This window comes from Vombatus ursinus, unplaced genomic scaffold (assembly GCF_900497805.2).
Source record: "Vombatus ursinus unplaced genomic scaffold, bare-nosed wombat genome assembly UNPS02014768.1, whole genome shotgun sequence".
In the NCBI taxonomy this organism is placed as follows: domain Eukaryota; kingdom Metazoa; phylum Chordata; class Mammalia; order Diprotodontia; family Vombatidae; genus Vombatus; species Vombatus ursinus.
The window spans coordinates 5,781,925-5,805,910 of record NW_020954546.1 but is presented as its reverse complement, the minus strand read 5'-3'; the positions used below and the strand labels follow the sequence as shown (position 1 = coordinate 5,805,910).

The 23,986-nt window shown below is 44.3% G+C and overlaps 1 protein-coding gene across 1 annotated transcript; it reads right to left on the bottom strand.

Annotated features, from left to right (window-relative positions):
* Positions 1 to 10,656: 10,656 nt before the first annotated feature.
* LOC114042811 (alpha-endosulfine) lies at positions 10,657 to 19,704 on the bottom strand. Its single transcript, XM_027861539.1, has 4 exons — positions 19,514 to 19,704; positions 15,577 to 15,702; positions 14,123 to 14,289; positions 10,657 to 11,413 (listed from the first exon to the last, which is right to left on the bottom strand). The coding sequence occupies exons 1-4, from the start codon at positions 19,568 to 19,570 to the stop codon at positions 11,398 to 11,400; spliced, it is 366 nt and encodes a 121-aa protein (XP_027717340.1). The 5' UTR covers positions 19,571 to 19,704; the 3' UTR covers positions 10,657 to 11,397.
* Positions 19,705 to 23,986: the final 4,282 nt, after the last annotated feature.

Here is a 23,986-nt window from a genome sequence, read left to right as displayed (position 1 = left end):
TGTTGAATCTGAGATGCCTATGAGCCATCCAATTTGAATTGTCCAGAAGGCAGTGGGTGATAGGAAAATGGAGCTCAGGAGAAAGAGAGAAGGGCTGGTTATACAGATTTGGGAATCATATGCAGAGAAATGATGAATATGGGTACTGATTAGATCACCAAGTGAGACAGTAAAGAAGGAAAAGAGAAGGCCCAGCACAGAGCCTTGGGAAGATAAAGAAGTCAGACAGAGAGGAGGAGAGACAGAAGAGAGCAGTGTCCTGAAAACCTATAGAGAAGGAAGTATCCAGGAGGAGAGGATGATTGACAGTGTCAAATGACAAATCCACAAAGGTCAAGGATGTGAATTGAAAAATGGCCATTCAATCTGGCAATTGAGATCATTGGTACATTTGGAGAAGTTTCAGTTGAATGAGAACAGACCCTAGAACAAAGTGAGAGAAGAAGCAGTGAAGGTACCTACTAGAGATAGCTTTTTCAAGGAATTTAGCTAAGGAGAAAAGATATATATAGGATAATAGCCAGTGACTACGGTAGGATCAAGGGAGGGTTTGTTTTTTTTTTTTTTAAAAGAAAGAGGGCGATATAGGAGTGTTTGTAGGTAGCAAGAAAGGAGCCAATAGATAGAGACCAAGGATAAATTAAGACAGAGTGGAGATAATAGTGGGAGCAATCTGCTGGAAAAGATGAGTGGGAATGGGATCACTGGTATATATGGAGAAGCTGGCCTTGGCCCAGTTGAAAGCAGATAACATAAATTTTCAGTGGTCCCAATCATCATGGTTTTGTGATTTCTTCCAGTTCTGCTCAGTGGTCCACAAATTAGAGAATCAGAAACAGATGATGAGAAATCCAGGCTTGGGTTTAGGCAGGTGTGACCACTGACAGAACAAGGTTGTGGGGGAGGGAAATTTGAGAAGAGAGGATAGTGCAGAGTTGAATTGGGTCATCAAGGGGTTGAGCTTGGGGAGGGAACAGTGTAGCCAGTGAAGGAGTGATAGAGATAGTGGCCCTAGAGGCCACTAAGGCCAGAAGTAGGTGATTAGGTTTTGTCTGGATCCAGCACTGGAATAGGCCCTACAGGCAGTCCATGGAAGTTGGGAGACAGGATCTCGTCTAGGGCTGCTGAATGGGGCAGGGCCTATAAAGGAAACCAGGAGTTAGGATCTTGTTCTGGGGCTTTGATTCCCTTGAAATCTGGCTTCTGAAGTGATCACTCAATGGCTCTCTCCATCCAAGGTAATGGCCTTTAGGGATATCACTTTGGGAGCTATGTGGAGGATAGACTGGAGAGGGGATGGAAAAACCCAGTGTCCTTTTCACAGTCCTCATCCTTAACCTCTTTCATTTGACACTGTCAACCAACCCTTCCTCTTTGATAATTTCTCTTTTATGGTTTTCATGACACTGTTCTCTCTTCTTTAGTTCTTCTTTCTGTCTTGGCTGTTTCTCAGTCTCCTTTGCTGAATCATCTTACATGAGATCCCTATAATTGTGAGCATCTAAGCCCTCTTTCTATTGGTGATTTCATCAATTCCCATGCAGTCAATCAATCACACATTTATTAAGCACTTATTATGCTCCAGGCACTGTGCATTGAGAATACAAAGAAAAGGCAAAAACACTGTTTTCAAGGAACTTATATTCTAACGGGTGAGACCATATGTATAAATCAGGACATACATGATTAAACAGAGCTGGTGGAAAGTAACCTGAGGGGACATCACTAGCAGCTAGGGGGACCAGAAAGGCATCCTGGAGGAGATGGCACTTGAGCTGTCTTACAGGAAGCCAGGGATTCTAAGGGTCAGAGGGTGGGAGGTAGACCTTTCCAGGAAAGGGGAACAGCCAGTGTAAAGGCATAGTAGGGAGATGGGAGTGTTATGTACCAGGAAAAGAGAGTAGGCCAGTGTGGCTCAACTGTAGTCAGAGCAGAATATAAGAAGATTAGAGAAGTAAGAAAAGGAAATGTTGCTTTGAATGTCAAACAAAGGAATTTAGGAAATAGGGAGCCACTGGAGCTTATTGCTTAGGAGAGGGGAGTGACATGATCATACCTATGCTTAAGGAAAATCACTGGCAGTTCAGTGGAGGATGGATTATCAGGTTTATCAGACTTGAGACACAGACCAATTAGAAAGCTATTGAAATAGTCTAGTCAATAGGTAAGTGACTAGTGTTTGAAAAAAGCTAGTGGCTGTGTGAATGGGGAGAAGGGGCTATATGCAAGGGGTGTTCTAGAGCAAGAAATACAAGATTTAGCAACTGATTGGCTATGTAGGGTGAGTGAGAGGATTTGAGGATGACATCAAGGGGATGAACCTAGAGAATAGTGGTATCCTCAACAGTCAGAGGGAAATTTAGAAGAGGAGAAGGTTTGGAGAGAAAGATAACGAGATTACTGGTAACTTGTTTCAGTTGAATGATGAGGTTAAAAGCCAGAGGGTTTAAAGGAGAGTGAGAGAAGTCAAGGGACCTAGTGCAGATGACTTTTTCAGAAAGTTTAGCTAAGAAAAGGAGAAGAGATTTAGGATGATAGCTTATGAGTATGGTAGGATCTAATGAAAAGTTTTTAAGGATAGGAGAGACGATCTATATATAACCAGTTCTGCATGATCAACTGCCTACTGGACATTTCAAACTGGATGTCCCACAGGCACCCCAAACTCAACATGTCCAAAACAGAACTCATCATCTTTCCCCTGAACCCCACTCCTCCTCATTTCCCCATTTCTCTTGAGGGTACCACCATCCTCCCAGTCGCAGAGGTTGCAATTTTGGCATCATTTTTGACTCTTTATGCTTCCTCACCCACACAGCCATTCAGCTGCCAAGTCTAGCTGAGTCTACCTCCACACCATCTCCTGCATTTGTTTCCTTCCTTTCACTCACACAGTCACCATCCTAGCTCAGGCCACATCAACTCCCACCTGGACTGTCCTAATGGCTTCCTCATCAGTCTCTCCCCTTTCCAATCCACCTTCTGCATAGCTGCCAGTCTCCTGCATAATTAATCCAGTGGTTCCCTGTTACCTTTAGGATCAAGTCCAAACTGCTGTTTGGCATTTAAGGTCCTTCACCACCAGCTCCAAACCACCAGTTTTGGAAAGACTTCCAAACTGTCTTTGCAAGTTTACTCTGTATCTGTGACATCAGTCAAAACGGAACAGATCCCAACAGGCTACATATTGACTTAAAAAAGCACAAATTAACATTATCTGTGTTTCATTCTATTTTATTTATTTTGTTAACCTTTTCCCCATTGCATTTTAATCTGGCTCAGGCCTCACTCAGGAGCTTGGAGGGCCTCAAGTTTGACACCTCTGCTCTACATTACTCTCCCATTGGGTTGAGCCATGCAGTTTGGCCAAACTGGTTTTCTTGCTGGTTCTCAAGCATGACATTTCATCTTTCATCTTTACTCTGCCTTTACACAGACTGTCCTCCATCCTAGAACGAGCTGTCTCCTCATCTCCCCCTTTTAGAATCTTTAGCATCCTTCAAAGCTTAGCTCAAGCACCACAGGTAGGTAAAGCCTTTCCTGATTTCCCCTGGTGGCTAGTGCTCCTCCTCCCCAAAATACCTTGTACTATTTTCTAGGTTTTAACATGGGTTGACACTATCTCCGAACTTGATAGAATGAAAGTTTCTGAGAGCAGCAACTGTTTCATGTTTTGTCCCTAGATCCCCAATACCTGGCATAGAATAAGCTTTGCATAAACACTTGGTGATTGATTCCTTAGCTGTGGATGACTGAGAAAAGCATACAACCCACTCACTTCTGCCTTTTCTATAAAAATATCATTTTTATTACATAATAACATTTCAAGTACTATCTAATTTCTACTTATACTATGGCACACAAATTAGAGTAAAATTCAAAACAGTGTCATACCCAGATGTGAGTTATGTAAGGACTCTTGTCACTGGACTTCAGTTTTTATAGTTTGACTTAAAAAAAAAAAAGTCAGGTGTTGATAGTTTAACCTAACAAGCCTATATGAGGTGGTTCAGAGGAAAACTGATTCATTCAGATGTTGTTCTGCCAAGGCCATACTTTCTGTTTGGAGCTGTGAGTGCCCTTGTGCTGCCAAAGTAGAGGCTGATTGTACTGGGACGGTCTTTCTCCATTCCTTGGCCAATCCTCTGAAGCTTCTTTGCCAGAACTGTTTAAAGGGGCAAACCTTCTTCCCTCACCTCCTTATCACCTTAAAACTGACAAAGCCAAAAGTAGTTATTAAACTAGAATTACAGAGATTCCTTTTTCCTCCAAGAAAGAAGCCAGAACACTTTGACATGAGTTCATTCGTCTGGTTCTTTGTGTAAGCCAACTGACAAGAGGACCCTTTCTACCACAATCACCTGGGAACTAGATTTGTAGGGGTAAATACTGAAGTCAAAGCTCCATCTTGCAAGTATTCTAACTTGAACTTTGGGATTGGATAATCTCTTGACTCTTCCCTCAGCAAAATTCTACCACCTCAGACTTACTTCTTCTGCAATATAGTATATTCTCCCTCTTTTTCTTGACCTGTCAGTTTGAGTAACTTCCAGTGTGTAAAATTCTTCTGTAGATGCAAACCAGTCATTCATCTGTAACTAACTGTCTTAGAAAATTACCTGGGGCCATAAGAGGTTAAGTGACTTGCCCAGAGTCACATAGTTTGTGCCTGAAGAACCTGAACTCAGATCTTCTTGACTCCAAGGGCAGGTCTTTAGTTACATCAGGCAAATTCAGATTTACAAACTATCTCATTTGATAATCCCAACAACCCTGTGAGGTAAGTACTACAGTTCTCCACTTTACAGATGAAGAAAGGTAACATTAGTGGTACGAACACTGTAACTGGAAATGGCATGATCCTACACAAGTCGCAACCTCTCAGAACTCACACCAAATCCTGAAGATCTACTTAGTTATAGGTTTGATACCTCTTACGGTGGAGGGATTCCCCCATATCAGCAAGTCCTCAGAAGTCACAGATCTTACGTTTACAGATGAAGCACCTGAAGGCAAGAGAGGTTTAAAGTGACTTACTTATGATCCACAGCTGTATCAAAGTTGGCCTTTGAAACTAGGTCTCTCCTCTCTACTTCTCCAGTGCTCTTACCACTGTATCATGCTCCATTCTAAACAAACTCATTTTTACCCAAGAACTACTAGGCTTTCCCAAGGACACCACAGTCCTCTTCATAATGTCATCCATCCCATCCCTCTGCAGTGGTGGGGTAGTCTACATGTGTTGTATATTGCACATTGTTTTCAGACTGTCAATATACTGTTGTTATGCTGATTTTCCTTCCTCTTCGTTTTAAAAATACTCTTATATGGGATGGCTGTCTAAGGATGAAGGATACTGGGAGAAATTACGGTGGTGCAAAAAAAAAATCAATAAAAAACTTTTTAAAAAATAACATCATCTATTAATCAACTGCCTGTTTTCACCATTATTTTGGTCTCAGGTAGGGTGTACACTCCCTGAGGGTAGAGAATGTTTCTTTGTACTCTTGGGCATAAGTGCCTTTCACATAGCAGATGTTTAATAATTTAAAAACAAACGGATCCACTTTCCCGTTTTCTAGGGCTGTTCCCCTCCCCAAGTGATTTTATTTGACCCAGGACAAAGAATTCCTTACTCCCTTGACTGTCATTCTAGAGCTAGCCTACATACTCCCCACACCCTTCCAATTTTTCTGCTCCAGAATCCAAGATACCTATTGTTGCTAGGAGTCAAAACTAAATAAATTTCATCCATTAAATATTCAGAGTACAGACAGGGTAGTGTAGTGGATAAAGAATGGCTGACCTTTCATTCGGGAAGGCCTGGGTTCTAGTCTTGTTTCTGTTACTTAGCTGTGTGACCATGGGCAAATCACTTAATCTTTCAACAGCCCCAGACAACTGTCATTTATAGAGAAGTTGACAACTACATCACTGAAAAAAGCTTCCGTACTAGGAAGTTCCTAGACTAACAAAATCATAGGTCTGTACCAAAAAAATAAATTCATGGTATCTCACCTCGAATCCTATCTATCCTGAGTCCCCAGTTCCTTTAGTCATGGACTCTAACACCCAATCACCTTTCTCATTTTAGACCTTCTCCTTGTCTCCAGAGGCACCTAACCACCTTCTCTCCCCACTCCACATTCTTGACTATTCAATGGAGAATGAGTTCATTCAAACTTAGTTTCTTCAATTTTCCTTCCCTTACACTTCAAAATGTGTGGGTTATGTATGTATCTTATCCACAGATCAAATCATCCCACCACTCAAAATCTTTGTTGGCTCCTTCTCTGCCTGCCAAAGGAAGTCTAAACTCTTCATCTTGGCATTAGAGGTCCTCCATAGTCTGTCTCCAACTGGGCTTTGCAGACTTATCTTACCTATTTCTTTTCAATTATGCTCCAACAAAAATGAGTTTTGCAGGGTTTCACACACTCACTTAATTTATGATTCCCAAATCTGTGCATTTGTTAATCACCTAAGTCTGGCTCGGTTACCTGGGCACTTGCATCTCCACCTACTGAAATCCTGCCTTCCTTTTACTCAAATGCTGCCCCCTCCATGCAGCCTTCCTTGTTTCACCCGTTGGAAATTTCCTTCTTTGAACGTTGCATAGCAGTTTGTACCCCTCATTGGCACTCACGTTTTATTATAGTCATTAGTGTCTTAAGTCTCTTACTAGCATAGGAGCTTCTTGGGATCAATTTAGCTTTTGTTGCTTCCTCAGTATTTGTACATGGTGCTAAGGATTTCTTGAATGAGTAAGGCCCAGAAGTTTGGAAGGAATTTCCCTGCCACCTGACTTCACCTTTACTGATATCATTCCCTAGACAGTTTGAAATGTGCCACTAACAATCACACCTGACAAGACTAAAAAGTAGTTATGGGACTAGTTCAGACTGGAACAGGGCTTGTGGAATGGTAATGAATATTAATGAACTTCCCCTGATCCCTCCCTTCACATTAAAATGTATTTTCAGTTCATGAAAATTTTAAGATTCTGTTAATTTGCACACTAATATTGCTTTGCTAAATGTCCTTTAGGCTCTTACTCATATTGTGTCTTTTCCCATCTGGTTTTTGGGCTCAAAGGCATGGACTGAGTTTCTTTTACAGATCTCCCACAGCATTTAATATAGGATTTCCTATATTTACTTGACTTCTCTTAGGGTAGATAGCACTGTAACTTCTCAGCCTGGCATTAAAGGGTATTCATTTATAACTGCGTCCTCAGTAAGTCTTTTCACCTATAACACCATTTTCCTTGACTACCGTACACTGGAGCCATCCCGACAACTATATTTTTCAAACACTGATATTTCACCATTTCTCACTTCCACAGCTTTGCTGACCAAATCTGTTGCAGATAGGAAGCGCTCATGCTTGCTACCTTATGGGGTTGTTTTGACGATAAGAATACTAGTGTTTGCATGGTACTTTAAGGTTTCAAAGTGTTTAATAAAGATCTCATTTGAGCCTTACAGCAACTCTTGTAGGTAGGTGCTATTATCATCTCCATTCCACAGGTGAAGAAACTAAGGCAGAGGTAAAGTGACTTGCCCAGGGTCACACAGCTAGTATCTTATAGTCATATTTGAACTCAGGCCTTGTTGACTCCAGATCCTGCACTCTCTCCATCATCCCATCTTGCTTGCCTCTGAAGGATGGTGTCAGCGCCACCTGGAATGATAACCTTCCTTCTCCCATCTTTGTTTCCAAATGCTACATTCTTCAAGACTTCTAGTTCCTTTATTACATATTCCTTAACTTCCTGTACTCTGGCTTCCAGCCCACTACTCTATAATTGCTTCTTAAATGTTACCAGTAACCTAACTGCTAAATTTAATTGCCTTTTTCAGCCCTTATCTTCAACCGATCACTTCTTTACTTTCCCACTCTACCCTGACTTTAAGGTAAGGGCTCCCTAAGGTTCTATACTTAGCCTTTCCCATTTTTCTCTTTGGCAATCTCACTTTCTCTTGTCAACTACCATCTCCATGCAAATGACAAAATTAAATCTCTAGCCCTTCCTTTCTAAGCTCCAGAGCTGCACCTCCAACCTGCCTACAGGCACCCGGGTGGTGTAGTGAAGAGCTGGACCTGAAATAAGATCCAAGTTCAAATCTGCCCTGACACTAATTATATGACCCTGGACAAGTCACTTAACCTATTTGCTTCAGTTTCCTCATATGTTGTCAACTGGCCTCTCATGGTATCTTGGCTTATACCTGCCTCTCCTTTATTGGCCAGAATCGGAAGAATTCTTTTAAAGTCCCTCCCTTCGGTGAAAAGGGAGAAACGTCAGGATCCCTGTGCCAAGGCCACCCCCTTCTGTTTTGTTTTGCTTTTTTTATACTATTAGGAGACACCATTTTCCAGAGTTAAGGCCCAACAAGCAAGCTGTGCCCTGTGCTTGATGTAACAACAATCCTTCACACGCACCCTCTGAATGAGCTCAGCCAAAGTAAAATCCTACTTTTGACAACGTAAAACTTAGAAATACCATATACAAATGCTAGCTACAGGCCATCTCTTGGACTTCTCACCAACACCTATTAACTCAATATGTACAAAACCAATCTTTCCCTCAGAACCAGGTCCTTCTGATTTTGGTTTTGAATCATTCGTGTTCCATGTTCCAAAGCAGCATGTTATCTTTGCTTCTTCCTTCTCTTGTCTAACCCATGACCATGTTCTATAGATTTCACCTTTGCAATTTTCTTACATTCACCGCCCCTATTCCCACTGTGATCACCCTATTAACAAGACCCCATCATTACCCATATGAACCATCATAGTAGCCACCTAACATGTCTTCCCACCTCTCCCCTCCAATCCATCCCTCATATCACGACCAGAATAACTTCCTTTATGCCTAAATCTAGTCAGCATGCTACCAAAATATTTTCAGTGGCTCTCCACTGCTTACAAGTTCAAATTCCTCTTCCTGGCATTAATTTGGCACTTACCTTTTCAGCTGTAGCTCACAATCCCCATTACCTGTTCTAAACTGGGCTTCTTTGATGTGAAATATGTTCTGTACTTTATCACTAGGCTGTTTCATGCTCTCCATCACTATGCCTGTTTGAGCATCCTTTCAAGCCCATAAATCACTAATGCCATCTCTCAGACGCCCGGATCTTCCTCTTCACCCCACCTTTTCATATTTCTTCAATGTATTTAATTTGCAACATGATTAACTTGTATATGTCAAATCCCTGACTACATTTGAAGCTCCATGAAGGCAGAGACTCTGTCTTCCCTAAGTGGTAACTCTCCCCCAGTTCCTGTCAGTGGGCAGAGGCACACAGGTGACTGTTTTTGAAGGCCTCTCAAAGGCCACTTTGTGGAAACTTCCCCTTTGTCCTATCCACAACAAAATATGCCCCCTCCTACACTGTAGAGCATTTTGTGGCACTTAGATCCTATCTTACTTAATTACATTCTGCTTTGTATTATAGCTGAATGTTTTTTTTTTCTTTTCCTACCTGCTCCCCACCCTGACTCTACAACTTCCTTAAAGGCAGAGACTGTGAATTACTCATCCTGTTCCTACCAACAGTCCATAGCACATTTTAGTTATCCAGTTGGTATTAACTGTATTGAAAGAGATGGGAGATGCCTGAGCATTCACTTTCTCTGCAGATGCAAAAGCCAGGCTCCTAGAAGAGAACTCATTCATCTGGAAACCCTCTGGCTGGGTAACAACCTAGCTGACTTGAAAGAGCAACCTTCTTTGTGCCTAGCAGTTCATCTTCTCTCATGCAGGAGATGTTAATGCCTCTGTCCCTTGAAACTTCAATTTCAACCATACTCTTCCTAAAGGCTTTAATCATACCTTAGAAAACATGACTATTGGGGCAGCTAGGTGGCGCACTGTATAGAGCACCAGCCCCGGATTCAGGAAAACCTGAATTCAAATTTGGCCTCAGACACTCGACACTTACTAGCTGTGAAACCCTGGGCAAGTCACTTCACCCCACTGCCTCACACACATACACACACACACAAAAAAAACCACGACTATCATCTACCCCTACCAAATACCAGCAAACCATGCTAGTTCAGGTAGACTCAGCTGGTGGTGGGGTGTGTACCTTGAAGAGTTTAACTGGTATCATGAGGCAGCTTCTGGGCTCTTAAGTGGCAGCCTGCCAGGCTGGGCTTGGGACAGCTTTGGGAGAATACCCTCTAGATCCTTGAGGGTCACAAGCACAAAGGCTTCAGCTCTTACAATGAGAACTGGAGCAGGAACTAGAAAAACTCAAGGGGAAAGGAGGTGGGTGGGGCTTCCTTTTCTTTTATGTTCAACCTATTAGAACTTTGAAAGGGGGCCATGAAAATACTTAGAACCCTGAATCCATGATTTCGTAAGCCACTACCCACGATGGTCAGATGATTGATTTGGCCATCCCATACCTGCCACAGAAAACAAAGACAGAACCACTTGTAGGCTAGGAAAAGCTTTAGTCCATTCAGCTAGGTCCCTATTCCATTCCTTACACCACCCCTCAGCAACAAAAGCTGGGACCCCACCCAGACCTTACTGAGGTATCCCTGTTTCATGCCCGTCCAAGATTCTAGACCCACTCTCCCTTTGAAGGTCTCTATATAGTCTTATTTTCTCCCCCCTCAATAAAACACACCAGCAGCTTCAGAGGACTTCTGGGGGTTTTTTGTGGGTGTTTTTTTTGTTGTTTTATTTCAAATACTGAAAAAGTTCCCTAGGCTCTTTGGGGCTCCCATACATTTATGCCTCCCTCCCAAACTCACAGTCCCAATTCCCCCAGTAGCGCTACTTTAAAGGGCCAGCAATCCTCAAAGACAGTTAGGTACATTAGAGTTCAATTTCCCAGCCTACTTTACAGAAACAAGGGAGCTGCATTTGCAGCAATCAGATTTGGATGGACAGTCCCATTTACCTGACACTAAATCACCTGGCACCAATTCCAGCACACAAGGCATTTTTCTGTGGAACTGGACTGATCCTTCCATCTTCAGTCCGTTTTCCCTATAGCAACCCCCACACCCAGCCATCACCAAGGGCTACAGAAAAAGGGTAGTCAGCAATTTTTTTTTTTGCTCCAAGCCCCAGTTCATATTATCCCATATTCCCCCCACCCAACCCCACCCTCTCAACCCCACACCAGGATTTCATAGAGATTTTTCTCAGCAGATGTTTGGAAAAATAAAACACAAAAAAAGATTCAAGGTCTTGGTGCTCAACCCGAGGGGCTCCATGCGCTGGGACACCGTCGGGCAGGGGCTTCTGCCTCTCCGGCCCGCACCCAGGCCACCTCCTGACCCCCTAGCCACTAAGGCAAGGAGGGGCAGGAGCCAGCACAGGACCCAGGGGGGCAGCGTCTCAGGATCTGTCGGGAGCCCCGGGAAGCATCATTCAACTTGGCCACTGCGGACGAACACAGAAGAAAAAATAAAAACACTGTCAAGTAACAGGGGAAAAAGTATCCAGCCCCAATCCTCTCCCCACCCCATGGTTCTGCTCCATACTCAACAACTGTTAAGCCACTTGGCTTTCTCCCCATTCCCATCCATACAGGGAAACTCTTTTATTGCTCCCAGAGCAGCAAAGGGAAAAGGAAGTGGGGAAGAGAGAAATCCCCAATCTTATTTCTCCCACAGTAGCATTCTCCTTGCCCCTCTGCAGCACCTGGGGATGCTCAAACAAAGAAACAAAAATCATCCTTTAGACAAAAAACAAAAGTTATCTAGAGTTTCAAATCTGAGAGGTAATTTCTTAGTTCAGAGCAGGCTCTATTTCAGAGGTAGGACTGAAACCATTCAAAATGGTTAAGCTGATTGAGGAAGCAGGACTGATGGAGTGGGGACACCTGAGTAGATGATGGAAGTTGACAATTTCCTTTGTTTAGATCTTACACAAAAACACCTTTTGGAGAGAACACAACCAAAATCCAACTTTTGATCAAGGATATTTGAACTTATTTTGAAAATACTTTTCCTTGTTAACAAAGTTGTGGAAAAGGGCAGGCAGCTCAGAAAATTATTTGGTTCCTTGTTTTCATAGTTCTGGGAAATGGACGTGGAGGAGGGCAATGGAGGCCTAATTTTCCTATCTCTTTTACGTATTCCCTACAAGCCACACGCTTCACTATGATCATCAGTCCTGAGGCCTCACACGGGTCAATGGAAAGAGTAACTTGGAACGGAAAGAAATGAACAGAGAACTCAAGAAGATTTGAGATGAAAAGGACGTACAAAAATTATATATATATTTATATATATAATAATATATGTGACATATTTATGTACAAAGTGGTTGGGACAGGTGAGGCAACTATACAGGGTGCTTAGCAATTCTCCCCTTCCACATGGGGCTTTAGACCTAGGAAGAGAGCATGAGGAAATGGAGCAAGAAACACAAAAATAATTACATACATTTACAAGTGAGAGCCAGTGAAATTGTGGGTCAGGAAGACTGTGGCCCTGATCCTCCCATACCCTATCTACTCAAGTGGCAGCAAGAAATCTGACTAAGCAGGAGGGAAGTATATATACACATAGTATCTATATACACACATCAAGTTGATCAGTTAGTCATTCACATAAGTTGAGTGAACAGATTATCAGGATTTCTACAATAAAAAGGCAAGAAGGGAACATTCACCCTGTCCCTCTCCAATAAGTAACAGCAATGAGGCATAGCCTGCTCAGACAATTCTATTCAGGCCAAGGCTTGCCTTGTTCCTCCTTGACCACTTGCACCCCCTTCCCTTTACCTGTTTATAAATGAGCTCTAAGATGTGCCAACCCTCTATGCCTCTTAATAGTTGGGAGTCCTGACCCAAGGAAATCCCTAGCCTACCCACTTTCCCAGCCTCCTCTAAGCTAAAACTGCCCTGCTGCCATTCTTGCCCTTTGAAAAGTAGGTCATCCTATTCCAGTTCCCTAACAATACATGCAAAACGTGGGACTTCGTGTATTTACGATGAACAGGCTCCCACTTGCCCAAGGACCATCCCTCAGCTGCTTTTTAGGCCTGGAGCTAATGTAGGCTAGGAAAGAGGATGAGTCAGAGACAAGCATCCACAATTGGCTTCTCAATCATTTTCCCCCTGGTCCTGACACCTGGGGGCCTCATCCCCCCAATTAAACTTTCTAATCTCCATACACAATCCTTAATGGAATCAACCTATAGCTCTGCCCTGGCTGAAACCCACATCAAGCAACTGCTGAACTGCAGAGTCTATCACTTTAAAGTCACATGATTAACAGCAAAAAGCTTTTCAAGCAGAAACCCAGAGAGCTAGAACAACTGGCTAGTCCAACTCCTGCAGTGAAAAGGAAAAGGAGATGAATGTAAATCGGTTAAATAACTTGTTCAAGGTCACACTACTACTTATAGTGACCAAAAGGGTAACACAACTCAAGCAATGGGTCAAGAGTGAAGGCAGGTACTCCAAGCCACACCAGCACACTGCCACATGAAGAGAGCAAAGGCCAGACTGAACTGATAACATCTGATGGAGGAGTGCACAAGCAGGCTCTTAAAGTTTTGCACAAGTAAATGAGTTTCCTCCCTTTCTTGAGAATTCGCCTAACCTTCCTCAGTAAAAGAACGGTTGCCAGCCGAAAGACTGCATTCCATCCACCTAACTTCCGTTCCCTTACTGTAGATCACATCTACTGAGGAAGCCATACCTATCACAAAGGGATCTCTGACTCACTCCTTCCCACCTCTTCAGGGATCCGTCTGAACAAATTCAGGATGACCCCTTCTCAAAGGAAGAGGGGACTGCTTTTCCCACCCAACTTATAAAAGCTAGCAAGTTATACCATCATCTAATGCCAATACCTCTCACTAAGGAGGATTTCCAAGGCTGCAGGTGACACCCTGAAAATCTTCCTTGTTAACAAAAAAGGTCATGAACTGAGACGAGAGCCTTTCTTCAAGTCACCTGCCCCCTTCCTCAGCAGCCTCCAGCTACCAACACCAGGTCCAAAGCCATCTCTCGATTTGTTTGCTCCCTTCTGGTTAGATTATTGTGAAGATCTGAATGACTAATTGCTCAGCCCAGCCCAGCCTGTAATACAGAGAAGTCCGATGGTGGAGGAGGGGGAGGGGAGGGGCCCAGGTTACCCCGCAAGCTTGCTGGTGACGAGGGAGGACTTTCTCTGGGGCAGGTCCTGCGGTGTGGGGATATGGTCGCCGGTCACCGAATTCTTGTCTGGTCCTGCACTTGGCAGCTGTTTGTTCTTCATCTTGGCTTTGGCCATGTTGTAGTCTCCTGAGTCAAAGTACTTTTGCTAGAAGACAAGAGGGGAAAATTTAGGCAAAAGTGGGGTCCAGGACTTCTGTGCTGGCTCAAAATGGTGGAAATATGCATTTTGACCTTCCCTCCAAACCCTGTTCAAAACTCACATTTACCAAGAAATTATCATCCCAAGTTCTGATCACCTTGTGTTCTTACCACTTGCTTATATATTTTGTTCATGGTTCTTTATCTGTAATCACATCCAATTTCTCCACTTTACAGTCAATTCCCAGAGGAATTCCCAGGAGCCATACTTCCTTCTTCCTCTTTATTCTATACCATAGCACTCAAAAAAGAGCACAACCAATAGTGATGAATGAACGAGGCAGTGAGGGAAGGAGCTTGACTGGCCTGTCTACTGGTCAGTGTTTGGAAGTCTCATCAGTCAACTGGAGATAAACTAAACTCCCTAGGCCAGGAAGTGAGAAGCTGAGCTAGTCTTTGAGGAAAATCTGATCTTTCTCCTCTTTCCTCCACACTTTTCCACTACTGAAAAATGCCTTGTTTGCATTGTACTCAGCAAAGTGAGTCAAAAGTCAGCCTCCTATCACCAACTGTGACTAATACTCACAAACTAAGCTTCCCATTGCACTTACAAGAGGAAGCATCTTCTAGCTTGTTAGGTACCTCGGAAGCCAAAGTATCCCACATAGGCGACTATAAAGATAGAATCTCTCCTTCCTTAGGGGGAAATCATTGTGGAGAAGATAAATGAGCCTCTTGGAGGGACTATTAACAAAGGCTGGCACTACCTCCAAGGTGCTGAAGGAGACTTATTACTCACTATATGAAAAGGGACTTCTATGGTAGGGATGGTTTGGTGTTCCCTTCGGTGAGGCACCCCAAGATTTAACAAAACACCACTAAGATACACACAGCATCACCATTATTCTTCAACTGTGAAGTAAGCAAATACCCAGAACAACACAAGACAAACAGAAACCATTTTTAGGGGAAATCAGGCTCCTATTTTCTCCCACCTTCCTCCACCCATCTAAATGAAGCCTCCTTGGACCTCTCCTTTTTATCTTTTTTTTTTTTTCCTGGGAGAGTTAATGTAAATTGTTATCATAACAAAGCTAACAATATCCTTCTTTTAAGCTTCTGAGACACCTAGGGGTGCTAACACACAGTTTATAGTGCTGCTGGTTCCAACAGTAGGACATCTACAGACCTCTTCCTCCTCACTTTTCCTTCACCCTCCTCCCCCTAAGCTGCCCTCACAGCTTGGAGGGCCCAAATGACAAACACATAACAAAGAACAGGCGGTGCCTCATACCCCCTTCTGGAGTCTCTTCATGAGGAAGTCCGAGCCCCCAGGCTTTTGTCCCAGGCTTGGGTATTTGGCCTTTAGCTTTGCCTCCTCAGCTCTCTCTGGGAGAATACCTTCCTTTTCCTGTGTGTCCTGGGAAAATAAAGAGGAACCATTTTGTCAAACTAACGACCAAGTAGCAGCTGCAGTTAACAACCAACATTAGCATTCACTCTCTGCTCCTGTTTAAAGAGCTCCATGCTCAACTCCATGAGGGCCAAAACAATTCCCACCCGATCAAGGGTAAGAAGAGCTCTATTTCACACCATACCCGCTGACCAACTCCACTGGTTTATAAGGCATAGATAGGGGTCAATATCCTAATATACCACTTTTAATCATGGAGCAATCCTCAGGCTAAATAAAAGAAGGAGCCACAAGGTTCATTCCCAGCATGAAAGCTCAAAAGCCAAGGACAAACTTTGGGTGCCTAAGCTAGCAAAGGAAGGGATAAGAAAGATAAATGGAGTGGCAGATTCTACACAGAGTTCTTTCATGGTGAGAAGTTTTAACAGTACTGGGACAATAAAAGTCTCACCACAAAACTCAATTCATTTCTAATGTCTCCTTGATCTGGGCAAAGCACTTAACCTCCCTTCCTCCTCATCTATGAATCTATACAGAACACTGAATTCAACAGCTTTAGCCACCTCTCATTTTAATTTGGTGTTGTTGCTGTGTTTGTCCTTCGTTCTGGAAAAGGACCATGACATCAGGGAGATGATGATATGACTTGCAACTGACTTTGAGTGAGGGAGGGCTGTGCAAGGTCACGAGCCTCACTTTCTCCTCCAGAGCCATCTGGGTTCAGTGGCCAGATATTCATCAGGATGACTGGAGATAGCTCCTCATTTTAATTTACATCCAGTTAGACTCTAAACTCCTTGAGGGCAGAGACTATTTTTTTGTCTTTCTTTGTATCCCCAGCCTTCAGCACAAGGTCTGGCACAACAGTGAGCATTTAACAAATGCCTGTTGGTTGACTGACTTTCCTGCTTCTATCCAGGACACCACCATACTAGCTCTGTACCTTAACAGCCACGTAACCTTGAGCAAGTCACATAACATCTGCGTGTCTTGTTTCCTAAATTGTAAAATGAAAGGGTTAGGTTATATGACCTTTAAGGTGTCTTACAGCTCCGAAACCAGAATCCTTTCTGTCACTCAGTCAAAATCTTGGTGTCACCTTTGCATTCACATTTTCTACGTCCCATCAACTGCCAAGTCTATCCATTTTACTTCCACAACACCTCTCATATCTGTCCCCCTTTCTCTACTCACACAGCCACCATCAGACATGCAGAGAAGTAAGCTGGATGCACTGTGCCTTCAGGAAAGAGCCAATGGGAATGCTATCAAGCTTTTGTCTATACTTACTCATCAACACCATCCTAATTCATGTCCTCATCATTTCTCACCTGCACTACTGCCATAGTAGTCTCCATGCATCTGTTTCTCTCTTATTTGCAATCAGTCGTCCACATAACTGCCAAATTTATATTCCCAAAGCACAAGCCTGAACATGTAACTCCCCACTCTTGAAACTTCAGTGGCTCCCTAATGCCAATAGGATAAAATGCAAACTCTTGTTTGGCATTTAGAGTCAATCTAGTGCTAACCTATCTTTGCAGGCCAATTACACGTGATTCCCCTAATGACTTCTATCTTTCAGCCAAACTGTCCCACCTATTTGTTATGTCTTCTACAAGACATTCTACCTCTCGTTTTCCTGCCTAGGATGCTCTTTCTCCTCCCCTCTATCTCTTAGAACCCCTGGCTTCCTTTAAAACTCCATTGAGGGCCTTCCCCAAAGTCCCCAGGAATGACTGTTCTGAAATGCTTTGGTTTCTATTGTCTATATGCTTCGTATTTACTTCTCTGTGTACATGTTGTTCCCCCATTAGAATGCGAGCTCCTCGTGGGCAAAACTATTTCATTTTTGCTTTTATACAGCAGGGCCTCCTATGGTGTTGGGTGCATAGTATCCACTTCATTAATCAATGCTAATTGAACCGTGCGTTGATTCAGTTTAACAAGAGTTCTACAACCACTGTGCCAGGTGCTGGGGATACAGACATAAAAATGAGCAACATCCTAATCTTAAAGAGTTTACATTTTATTGGGAGAGGAAGACAACAGCAGAAGCAGCCAGAGGCACCTGAGCTCAGCCTTGGAAGCAGCCAACATTAAGGGTAGCTTATACAAATGCATAGAGAGAGATGCAATGGGTTGAGGGGAACAGCTAGTACTCTAATTTAACTGGACTGTGGGGGGAAGGGAGGAGGGGAATATAATGACAGCTGGAATTAGAGAGACTATGGAATGCTTTAAATGCCAAGCAGAATTTGTTTTTTATCCTAAAGGAAATAGGAGTCACTGTAGGTTTTTGACAAGGACCCAGTCAGATTTGTGCTTTAAAAGGATTATACTGGCAACTGTATGGAAGATGAATGAGAGAGGTGTGATTGGAAGCAAGGAGATCAATTAGGTAGCTATTGTATTAATTCAGGTGAAAGGTGATGAAGCCATAAATTAGGATGGTGGTCCAAGTGAGCAGAGAGAAATAGGTCAGACTTGAGAAATTCTGTTGAAGTAAAACTGTCAAGGCTTGGCAACTGTGCCTGGTGCATAGTAGGTGCTGATTGACTGGATAATGGTAGCTGGCAAGTGGCATGTTTTGCCTTAAGATCTTCAACTGCATAATGGGCACAAAAAGGTCTCGTCAGAATTTACTCACAATGTTTCACTAAACTAGGACACTCCTAACAGAGGATGAAAATTAGGAGACTGGTGAAAGACGGAATGGGGTTAGCTGTGTGGTACTGAGGTGCTATATTCTTCACCAGCATCTTTAGCTGGTTCTGGTCTGTGTCAGTGCTGGGGAGTGGGGGAAGGAAGGGAATGTCCTCTGAAGCCTTTTCTTTCTTTCAAGGCCCAACTCATGGCCACTTCCTCAAAGAAGCCTGAAGCTTTCTCTGCCAGGTGCTAATTTCTATGTCTCACAGCACTGCCTTGGCAATTCGTGCTCTCCCTTCTACCAGAGGGCACGTCTCCACGCCTCCCCATTAGACTGTGAGCTCCTGGAGCACAGCCTGTGTCATCCGTCTTCGCAGTCTCAGAATCTAGCCCACATCAGGGAACTTGACCAAGAGCTGCTGAATGAATCAATCTGGGAGACACTTCCCTGCCATGTTTGGGATGCCCTATCTGGCTGGAGGGATTCCCCCCGAGGCTGCCCAGCGCGCACCCCGCCGCGCTGGTTGGGGGGGGCGGTCCTTCTGCCTGCCTCACACCTCCCCCCAAGCCCTCTTCCCCGGGTCTCGGCCCCCTTCCATCCTGCGCCGTCTCGCTGGAGGTGGAGAACAGATTGTCTCAGTCCTCCACAAACACGAATCTCTCACTTGTGAAAAGCCTCCACCTTAAATAGACATGACGAGGATCGCCGCCCCCACCAGCCCGCCGACTGTTTACCGAGCGTTCGCCGGGTGGTGGGCGGAGGACGAGGAGAAGGAGCCAAAGAGCGTGGGACTCCGAGACCCGACACGCCGGCCCCGCGCCCCGGCACCACGCCGCCCCCGTAACACAGCAGAGCTCTAGCCCACTTCATTCACTCAGCCTCTCCCAGCACCCGCCCGGCGCCCAACTCTGGCCAATCACAGCACGGGTTGTCCCAATTGAACGACAGACCGGCCGACCAATCAGGTCGCAGTACGGTCCTGACCGACAAGCAGCCTAGCTAACCCGAACTCAAAGGACCGGCGGTGGTGGGGCTCACCGTACACGACGAGGGAAGTGGCCAACCCGAGTGGAGCTCGGGAACCTACCCGCCAATAGACGCCGGGGGAAGGCCGTCTCTCGCCCCAACACAGCCGCCCCGTCTCGCCCCCCACCCCCTCCATTTCACCTGCTTCTCCTCTCCGGTCTCCTCCGAGGGGTTTTCAGCCTCCTGTTTCTGGGACATGGCAGGGCCGGGGCGACGGGAGTACGGGGCGCGCGGGGCGGCGAAAGGAATAGGGAAGGGGGAGGGGAAGCGGGGAGAAGCTGCGTCTGCCTGCCCGGCTCCTGTCACTGGGGTAGCTCAGCCAAAATGGCGGCCCGCTCCCGTGACGTTTGACGGCCTCTGCTCGTTAGGGACCAATGAGGATCGGGCGCCGGAGATGACGTCACGACCCACCAATAGTCGCTGGGTGAAGGTGGGCTCTCCGTCGATAATGGGTAGTTCAGAAAGCCAACAGAGTAAGAGAATTAGGGATGGTGACCAATAGGAAGCCGTGGAGGCGGTATCGGAGGCGGAGCTGCTGTTGCTGGGCTCGTAGCCGACACTTTGGACGGCTAGGTAGTGAGGGCAGGCCAGGAAAAATCTTCAGGGCGTTATCCAAAGTGAGGAGCTTCGTCGGACTCTAATGAGCACTTTAATTTCCAGGTGGCGAGGAGGCGGGAGCGCTCAGGAAAAGCAGAAAAGGATCCTCAGATTGGACTGCCAGTCAAGGCGGGCACAATGTGGCACCCGGGAACGTGGCGTGGAGAGCAGCGAAGATGGGGATGACGATGATGAGGGGCTGCTTTGTGTATTTTCATGTGGGGCGCTCTCGCGTCGGGGCCAGGCCCATCCTTGATCCCCCTCGTGGTATCCAAGGACCACGGAATAGGATGCTAAGACACTGTTATTGGCAGAATTAAGGAATAAGTGAATTCCCAGGATTCACCGAATCCGTTTTAATTATGGCCAATCTGGCCAGAGGCTTGTGTCTAGGCACTGTCATCGTCAGTAATAGCTCACGTGTGCATCGTGTTTTGCAAAGCATTCTTTCCACCAGTGCAGGGGGGTAGGTGGCACAAGGATTGCTATCCTCATCTTACAGATAAGTATTACTGTGGACGGTTTAGCCAACACACAACCCTTTGAAGATTCCCAAAGCGCTTTACGTGCATTGTCTCATTTGGTCCTGGAACAACAGCCCTGTAAAGGAGGTGCAATTCGTGACCCCCATTTTACAGACAGAGAAAGGTTCAATGGTTCAAGGTCACCTGATGATGAAGATGATGATGAACTTGAAGTGACAGAATTTTGTTGAGGGAAGAGTTACTAGATTATCCAAGTGCTGAACCTTGGTTCATGGGTCCATCTCAAATCTTACTGAGGCCAGGTCCAGTATTTATCTGCCGAACCACCTAGGGAATGCTGGGAAGGATTGAAAGGCCTGCCTCAGTGGTCACACAGCCAGTAAATGGTATTTGCCACAAGGTCCTGTAGCAAAACCCATTCTTTCTACTACCTCATTCTGCCTCTCAATTTCACTCTGGCTGGAGTCATATGGGAAGTCTGTATAGACTAGGAGGCTGGATATGCATGAGGTACCCCATCCACATGAGGGACAGAAAGGAAAATCTTGAAGAAGAATGTATAAACTTAGGAGGCTGGAATAGAGAGGGAGGAGAACATATGGAGTAACATCATCTTAAAGAAGAGAATGGCTGTCCAATTAATGCAATGACTTTTGTTTCCACAGCTCTCATCCTGACTGACATTTTTGTGGTATTTTAGGTCAGCTTCCAGAATGTCTGAATACAGTCATGGAATAGTGGAAAACATACTGAATTTGAACCCAGAGAATTGGAGTGCAAATCTCAGCTGTCCCTTACTACCCAGATGAACTTAGGCAAATCATTTAAATTCCCTGGCCCTTAGTTTCCAAGTCTGTAAAATGAGGGAGTTGACTAATGATCTCTGTTGATTTTCAGTCCTGTTTGACTCTTTGTGAGCCCATTTGAGGTTTTCTTGCCAAAGATACTGGAGTGTTTTGCCGTTTCCTTTTCCAGCTCATTTTACAGATGAGAAACTAAGGCAGAGAGGGTTAAGTGACTTGCCCAGGGTCACATAGCTAGTAAGTGGAGCCAGATTTGAATTCAGCAAGATGAGTCTTCCTGATTCAGGCCCAGTGCTTTTTCCACTTAGCCACCTAGCTGCCCCTAAATGATCTCTTCATCCATCCAAGTTCTAAATTTATGGTCTAATGACTTCACATTCTCCCAATTCTTCCACCTTTCTAAGCATACCTTTTTCTCCACTTGCACGACCACCACCTCTCCCTGTGCCTCACCCCTCTAAACCTATTCTTTCTCCTCATCAAAGTTTCTCATTCCTCCCCACCTCAGTATTTTCTTAGGCCACTCTCCTACTCTGACTTCACTTTAATCTTTTTCCACTCTTGATCCTAGAGTTAGCCAATTTAACTCTTTACACCGTCTTTTACTCTTGAATTCCTTGCCCTTCTATCCTATTATTGCTCATCTATTGCTAAACCTCAGTCGATTACTCTCACTGTTCATGATCCCAGCTTCTCACAGAGCTAGCTGCCAAGGTGATTTTTCTAAATCATTAGTTTGGCCTTGTCACTGCTTAATGAGCTCCAGTAGCTTCCTATTAACTTCAGGATTGAATATAAGCTGTTTGGCATTTAAAACTATTTATCATCTGGCCTTTTCCTATTTTCCCCACTCATATTACACTGTATTTATTGATTTATTTTTGGTGAGACAATTGGGGTTAAGTGACTTGCCCAGGGTCACACAGCTAGTTAAGTGTCAAGTGTCTGAGGTCAAATTTGAACTCAGGTCCTCCTGACTCCAAGGCCTGAGCTCTATCCACTACACCAACTAGCTGCCCCCGTATTATACTTTAAAATAACCAAGTTACAACCAATGAGTTGCTGGTCTGCAGTGATGGAGGGAGTACGGGAAAACTTTTCTATTTGAAGTTACATTGACAGGTCCAGAACAAAAGCACTAGATGATGATGATGATGATGATGATGATGACAATGACAACCAAGGAAGTGATCCTGAGATGGTAGAATTTTGTTGAGGGAAGAGTCAGATTATCCAGTCCCAAAGTTCAAGTTAGAATACTTGCAGGATGGAACTTTGACTTCAGTATTTATCCCCACAAATCTAGTTCCCAGGTGATTGTGGTAGAAAGGGTCCTCTTGTCAGTTGGCTTACACAAAGAACCAGACGAATGAACTCATGTCAAAGTGTTCTGGCTTCTTTCTTGGAGGAAAAAGGAATCTCTGTAATTCTAGTTTAATAACTACTTTTGGCTTTGTCAGTTTTAAGGTGATAAGGAGGTGAGGGAAGAAGGTTTGCCCCTTTAAACAGTTCTGGCAAAGAAGCTTCAGAGGATTGGCCAAGGAATGGAGAAAGACCGTCCCAGTACAATCAGCCTCTACTTTGGAGCCTGTGGCAGTACAAGGGCACTCACAGCTCCAAACAGAAAGTATGGCCTTGGCAGAACAACATCTGAATGAATCAGTTTTCCTCTGAACCACCTCATATAGGCTTGTTAGGTTAAACTATGAACACCTGACTTTTTTTTTTTTTTTAGTCAAACTATAAAAACTGAAGTCCAGTGACAAGAGTCCTTACATAACTCACATCTGGGTATGACACTGTTTTGAATTTTACTCTAATTTGTGTGCCATAGTATAAGTAGAAATTAGATAGTACTTGAAATGTTATTATGTAATAAAAATGGTATTTTTATAGAAAAGGCAGAAGTGAGTGGGTTGTATGCTTTTCTCAGTCATCCACAGCTAAGGAATCAATCACCAAGTGTTTATGCAAAGCTTATTCTATGCCAGGTATTGGGGATCTAGGGACAAAACACGAAACAGTTGCTGCTCTCAGGAACTTTCATTCTATCAAGTTCGGAGATAGTGTCAACCCATGTTAAAACCTAGAAAATAGTACAAGGTATTTTGGGGAGGAAGAGCACTAGCCACTAGGGGAAATCAGGAAAGGCTTTACCTACCTGTGGTGCTTGAGCTAAGCTTTGAAGGATGCTAAAGATTCTAAAAGGGGGAGATGAGGAGACAGCTCGTTCTAGGATGGAGGACAGTCTGTGTAAAGGCAGAGTAAAGATGAAAGATGAAATGTCATGCTTGAGAACCAGCAAGAAAACCAGTTTGGCCAAACTACATGGCTCAACCCAATGGGAGAATAATGTAGAGCAGAGGTGTCAAACTTGAGGCCCTCCAAGCTCCTGAGTGAGGCCTGAGCCAGATTAAAATGCAATGGGGAAAAGGTTAACAAAATAAATAAAATAGAATGAAACACAGATAATGTTAATTTGTGCTTTTTTAAGTCAATATGTAGCCTGTTGGGATCTGTTCCGTTTTGACTGTTGTCACAGATACAGAGTAAACTTGCAAAGACAGTTTGGAAGTCTTTCCAAAACTGGTGGTTTGGAGCTGGTGGTGAAGGACCTTAAATGCCAAACAGCAGTTTGGACTTGATCCTAAAGGCAACAGGGAACCACTGGATTAATTATGCAGGAGACTGGCAGCTATGCAGAAGGTGGATTGGAAAGGGGAGAGACT

What these genes read in the sequence shown, in the direction of transcription:
- LOC114042811 (XM_027861539.1), bottom strand. Translation starts at nt 19,570, where the DNA reads ATGTCCCAGAAACAGGAGGCTGAAAACCCCTCGGAGGAGACCGGAGAG. An exon ending in AGACCGGAGAGGAGAAGCAG is followed by an intron (nt 15,703 to 19,513) that starts GTGAAATGGAGG and finishes TTATTTTCCCAG; the next exon opens with GACACACAGGAAAAGGAAGG. An exon ending in TGAAGAGACTCCAGAAGGGG is followed by an intron (nt 14,290 to 15,576) that starts GTATGAGGCACC and finishes CTTGTCTTCTAG; the next exon opens with CAAAAGTACTTTGACTCAGG.